The sequence below is a fragment of the Octodon degus genome, unplaced genomic scaffold (assembly GCF_000260255.1).
Source record: "Octodon degus isolate 3935 unplaced genomic scaffold, OctDeg1.0 scaffold00031, whole genome shotgun sequence".
Taxonomy (NCBI): domain Eukaryota; kingdom Metazoa; phylum Chordata; class Mammalia; order Rodentia; family Octodontidae; genus Octodon; species Octodon degus.
In genome coordinates, this window is record NW_004524607.1 from 15,882,522 (window position 1) to 15,888,521 (window position 6,000).

General features: G+C 52.5%; 1 protein-coding gene across 1 annotated transcript in view; it reads right to left on the reverse strand.

Annotated features, from left to right (window-relative positions):
* LOC101565192 (kinesin-like protein KIF19) overlaps positions 1 to 6,000 on the reverse strand; it is a 32,806-nt gene that overhangs the window by 1,135 nt on the left and 25,671 nt on the right. The window contains exons 15-16 of the mRNA XM_004629696.3: positions 2,564 to 3,031; positions 117 to 246 (exon numbers count right to left, since the gene is read on the reverse strand). Of these exons, the coding sequence (XP_004629753.3) occupies positions 117 to 246; positions 2,564 to 3,031 (598 nt within the window). The remainder of the gene's footprint in view (positions 1 to 116; positions 247 to 2,563; positions 3,032 to 6,000) is intronic.

Below are 6,000 nucleotides of genomic sequence, written 5' to 3' on the forward strand. Positions count from 1 at the left end.
TCAGTGTAAATATATTGGATTAAAAAATATGCTGGAGTCAATCCCTATAAGATGCCCCCCTCCAAAAAAACAAAGACACAGAAAAAAACATGCTATTTTCTTCCCTGATCCTGTACCTGTGTGAACACTGAGGGTGGGTTTCCTCTTGGAGGCTGCAAGGACAGCTGGGAAAAAGCCCTTTCCTGATGACTTTGAGGTCTGACTCTCTGCCAAATGTTCCACAGAGAGGGCAGCTTTCTCTGTCACCTACAGGGAAAACAGACACAGCAGGGCGGGTGTGAGCAGTGGAACGAGAGGGGTGGAAGGTCGGGGCAAGCACTGAAGGATGGAGGGAGGGCCCGCCCTGTTCTGTGTGAATGCACGGGGTTTCTGCTGGCCCTCCCTTCAGTTCCCAGGGAGGAATACATGAAAGAATGCCATCCCGGCTGTGTCCCCCTTTTTCCCTTCATCAAGTTCCTCTAATGGAAGGAGCTTCCTTCTAATCCTAGTGTGATGGTTAATTATGTGTCAACCTGCTGGGCCACGGCATACCCAGGGACCTGGGTTTGTCTGGGGCGAGTGTAACATTAAAAAGCAGGCAGTCCCATTACATGGGTGGGCCTCGTCCAACCAGGTGAAGGTCTGAGCAGAACAGAAAGGCAGGCCTTCCCTCAAATAGGAAAGAGTTCCTCCTGGCTCACAACCTTCAGCTGGACCACAGGCTTCCTCCTGCCTTAAACTGAAACATCAGCTCTCCTGGGCTTCCATTGCTGCCTCAGCCATGGATCTAGGGACCTGCCAGACCAAAACTCCATGAGCCACTTCCTGGGGACAGAGCCCTCTCTTTCTCTCTGTGTGTCTACATGAAGAGAGGCGCTGAGGGGCTCATTTTTAGATATACATAATGATCACATTCATTGTAGGGAGTTTGTACCTGCACGTGATATATCTTCCTTCTGTTTTTCTTTTTTTCCCATTCCCTTCCCCTCCCTTCAAGCCCTCTTTTCCCTTTGTTTCCATTTTTCTCCTGTTCTCTTACTTCCCTTGTCCTTCCTTCCTTTCCTCCTCCTCCTCCCTTGCTTCCCTTCCCATTTGAACATTTTCTTTCCATTTCTCAATATCTAATTTTTTTTTTTTTTTTGTATTTTAGGGAAGGGTCTACAGGGTGTTCAGGGTCGCATTACTAGATTGGACTTGTAGTGATCTGCCTGTTTACAACCTCCCAAGAGTTGGAATTACAGGCATGCGCCACCATGCCCAGTCTTAGCCACTGTCTCAGTGTGCCCCGGGGCCCGGTGGGCATGCACAGCAGGCCTGGGAATTGAAGCCCGGCCCCCATGCCTGCTTGAAGACACTTTAATCTGCTGAGCTACTTGGCCAGCCCTCAATATCTATTTTACATTCTGGCGTTTATTTACACTTTGAGTTCCGCACCCCAAAGAAGCAAGCACAGAGCTCTGTCTCTTGGGACAATGTGCACAACAGGCCCTCACTGCACTCCTGCTGTTGTCCTCCCTTCTGTTTGGGTCATTGTCGAGCCAGTGGGCACCCTGTGCCCCACCCCATGGGGCTCTGGTTGGCAGAGGACAAAGCCCTGCCAGACCCTCACTGCTGGCTATGCACCCACTTGTTGAATCACCAAGCGAGCAGTGAGAAAGAAAGCCTGCCAAGGACAAGTCCATTCCCTGGGAGCCTGGGCCCACAGGCCATTCTATACTGTGCTGCTCAGTCCCACAGTTTCCTGGGCATTTGTGCGTCTGCTCCGCAAGCTCTCATCCCTGAGCTGCCTCCCAGCCTTGGGATTCTGCTGAGCTTTTCTGTGGGTCACGTGGTACAGTAACCCAAGCAAGCAATGCAAAGAGGAGGTGATAGTCTTATAGCGAGGCTGAGGACATTGGTTATCCTAAGTGGCCCTTGAAACAGAAATCCCCAACGTGGCAAGTGCATGGGAAACAGAAATCCCCAAGGTAGCAAGTCAACAGACATCTGAAGTCATTGGTCTGCTGTATCATCTCTCTGTACAAATGTGGACGGAGGCCTGGGTGGTAGGAGGCCTGGGTGGTAGGCCCTGGACCTGGCCCTGCGAGGCAGAGAGAGACGGTGGCATCATCTAACAACCCAACTCTCTCCGGTGATGTAACTGCTATGTTCTGGAAACAGGTAATGTACAGTTCCTTAAGTTAAAATACAAATACTGGTTGTGCATGGTTGCACACATCTGCAATCCCAGCTCTCTGGAAAGCTGAGGCAGGAGGATTGCAAGTCTAAATGCAGCCTGGACAACTTAGTGAAACCCTGTCTCAAAAACTGAGAAGGGCTTGGGACATAGTTCAGTGCAAAGGCTCTGGGTTCAATCCCTAGTACTACAAAAAACTAACATTAAACCTAAATAGTAGGCTGGAATGTGGCTTAGTGGAAGAGTGCTTACCTAGCATGTAAGAAACAAATAAAACCAGATGGAAATTTACAAAATCATACCTGAGCAAAGCAAACATCTTACAGTACTGCATCTGGGGGGATTCTAACTTCATGGAACCTGAGAAGCCTGAGAAGTAGACCAGGCAAGTGGTTGACCTCCACCCACCGGTTGTACGCTGCAGGCGATAGAGGGTGACCGCTTCCTCCTGGCCTTCCTTTCCATGGAGCGGTCCCTGCTGGGGCTGGCAGGGGGCCATGTTTTCTGTGCAGGGCTGAGGTCTGGGGTGGCACTGGGCTTTGGGTTCCTAGAGTCCAGGGCTGCCTCCTCCAGAAGGTGACGGGAGGAGCGGCTGCTACTGCCCTCCTGGTCCTGTGCCTTGGAGCGCCGGCTGGCTGCAATGCGGGCGATGCTCTTGGTGCCGAGGGCCATCTCCTTGAGGGCCTGGACACTCAGGGCTGGGCTTCCAGCCTCCCCCATCGGCCAATGGGCACCCAGCTCCAGACCAGCGGGGGGGTTCAGCTTGCTTATGAGGCTCTTCATAGTCAGGGTGCTCGGCTTCTGCAGGAAATCAGTACCAAAGGGAATGGTCAGAGGTCCCTGGCTGTCCCTGGGGCCCCAGGGCATCACTGTTGTCTGGAGCAGACCCAGAGACAGTGACTTGAGGTCAGGATCACAGCACCCAGGGTCACTCCAGGGCCAAAGATTCTCCTGGGCATGAGTCCCCCACCCTCTGCATGGCAGAGCACCTCCCTCGGCTGCCCGTGGGGCTAGAAAGTCTGCAGCCTGCTTAGTGTGCCAATGGAGCAAGAAGACCATTAACAGTTTCTTTCTTTTTAAAAAATGGTGCTGGGGCTGGGGAGGTGGCTCAGTAGAATAAGCACTTGCCTGGCAAGCACAAGGGCCTGAGTTCAATCCCCAGTTCCACCAAAAAAAAAAAAGGTGCTGTGGCCCCAACCCAAGCCTCACACATATTCCAGGCAAGCGCTCCTCTATGAGCTATGCCCAGCCGGCCTGTGGGCTTCCTTGTGACAGTTCACAGAAAAGGACCAGTTACTAAACACAGCCTCCTCCTCCACCCAAGCCCACCCATTTGCATCCTACCTCCCTCTGAGCACCTGGTCCCCATTGAAAGGGAGATTGCATGCTCATTGGAGGAGGTCCTAAGCCCCAAAGTGCCAACACCTTCCAGCGAGAGGCTAGAAGGAGGCCACTGGAACCTACAAGGGTTTCATTTGTTTGTTTGTTTGTTTGTTTGTTTGTTTTTTCATAACTGGGGATTGAACTCAGGCCTTTGCACTTGCCAGGGAAGCACTTATTCTACTGAGCCATCTCCCCGGTCCCCTACAAGGGTTTTTAACACAGGCACTCACCTGTTCCTTTCCAGTAAAGCACTCACCTCCTGCCGGTGGCTGCTACCATTGTGAGGGGCTTTGGGGAAGCCCTCCCTCTAGAAGCCCCTCACCCTATGCATGCAGCTCTGACTGGGTTTGATGGTACCCTGGCAAGAAGCACACCAACCTCAAGCATGGGAGGAGTCAGCAGGGTGCGAAGCGGTGGCGGAGGAAGGAGAGAGTCCTGCCTGCCTGGCTTTCTCGACGGCGTGACTTTTGATGACTTGTTACCATCACTGCAGATGAAGCAGAAGGCCCAGAGGGCTACTGTCAGGGCCCGGCAATCTTTTGTCAAGGTCTGAACCTGGGCTTCTGTGCCGCTCCAGCCACGGAGGCTGTGCCCCCACATTCGGGCAGGGGAGTGGCCTCAGTCATGCTCCTGGTCACCTATCATGGCCAGGCCTGTGTTGAGGACCAAGGGTACGCTGGTCTGGCAGGGGGCCCTGCACCTTCTCCATCTAGGGGAAGCCATGTGCCCTATGGGCAAGAGGTGTAAGGACCACCCCTGATGGCTACAATGCTTAGACCAACAGGGCTAGGGGTTGACCAGCATCAGGGCAGGTGCTCTGCACGCTCCTTGTTATCTTGGTGAGTTGACTCCTGGTGGCCCCTGGAGAGACCTAGTTTGGGGACCAGAGGGTTAGGGCACTGGGCCAGACAGACTTTTGGGGTCAGGGGTGGAGACTGAGCTAGCAACACACTCATACAATGAAACCCCAGTGAGATGCCGGCCCAGAGACTGACTCTGTGCACCCCGGCACCTCAGCTGCAGACAGTGTCCCTGAGCACTGTGCACAGCCGCAGTGAGTTCAGACTGAGATCTGAGCACAACCAGGCTGCAGCTGCAGGTCTGGCTCTGGACAGGAAGGTGGAGCCAACTTCCTTCCAGGGAGCGGAGTCAGACTGGGCTGACTCAGTGGTCCCACAGCCCTTCCTGAGCACTGTGCTCTCAGGGTGGAGCTGACAGTGAACTCACACATGGGGTGTCAGGGTCAGAGAGGCATCCAACCTGGACCAGGGCAGGGCCACTGTGTTCACACGCACATGCATACATGTATGCATGACACATGACACATGGACACAGGCAAGCACTGCACACAGGACATGTGTTGGGACCTGGAAAACGAGACTCCTCCATGAAGGCATCAGAATCAAGGTCTCTCTCTGACCCTCCTCTGACCTCCTGTCTCTTGTCATGCTTCCCCACAGCACCAAATTTGTGATCCTCCAGCCTCAGCTTTCTGAGTAGCTGGGATTATAGGCATGCATCACCACACCTAGGAGAGTTTGGTTTCTTGGAGGAAGCACTGGGGTTTGAACCCAGGGCCTTCACATTGAGCAACATCCCCAGCCTTTTCTTTTTCTTTCTTTTTTTAAAAGATAGGATCTTACTGTGTAGTTCAGAATGCCTTGAACTCACAGCAACTCTCCTGCCCCAGCCTCTTGAGTGCTGGGATTACAGGTGTGTTTAGATTCACTTCACTAAAGAGGAAGTAGATACATCTAGGCTCCCAGAGGTTCTCAGTCCCTAGCAAGGCCTTGCCTGGCTTACCTATCTCTCTCCAAAAGCAGTGGGGGTAGCTCAGATTGGAGGCCCCATGGGAGGCTTTTCCTGTCCTCATGTTGAGCTCGGCTGGCCTCCAGCAGAGATGAAGTATTCAGAATAGAAGCATCCTGGGACCAGACAGACAAGGCCGGCAAGGCCAGCAGGGATGCAGGTAAGAGATATCATCAAGCAGAAGGTCTCTGAGGGGTCACGGGAAGGTAGCTGCCCTCCCTGGAGCCACCACCAAGTGGAAGAGGCCAGCGAGGCAGCGAGGCAGCTCCCTCGCTCGAGCCCCCACCATGGAGACAGACGGAAGTGCTGCTGCTCAGGGGGTGCCAGGGACCATCGCATGGGGCATGAAGGAACACCTGGAGTCAGGTCCTGGAAGTCTGTAGGGCCTCAAAAGGCTAGACACAGAATTACTGTACGAGCCAGCAATTCCACTTCCACTCTCTACTCCAAAGAATAGAAAGGAAGAACTCAAAGGAGATACAGGATATGATGAAAAAACATGGCAAAGGTTTAATTATTATTTTTTAAATCTTTTTTTTGCTTAATTTTTTAAACTTTTTCACCATAATTTTAATGATAAACAAATAGCAATGAGACAGTTTCAAATCAAATTGGTAGGACAGTTTTAATAATTAACACACTGCATACATTCT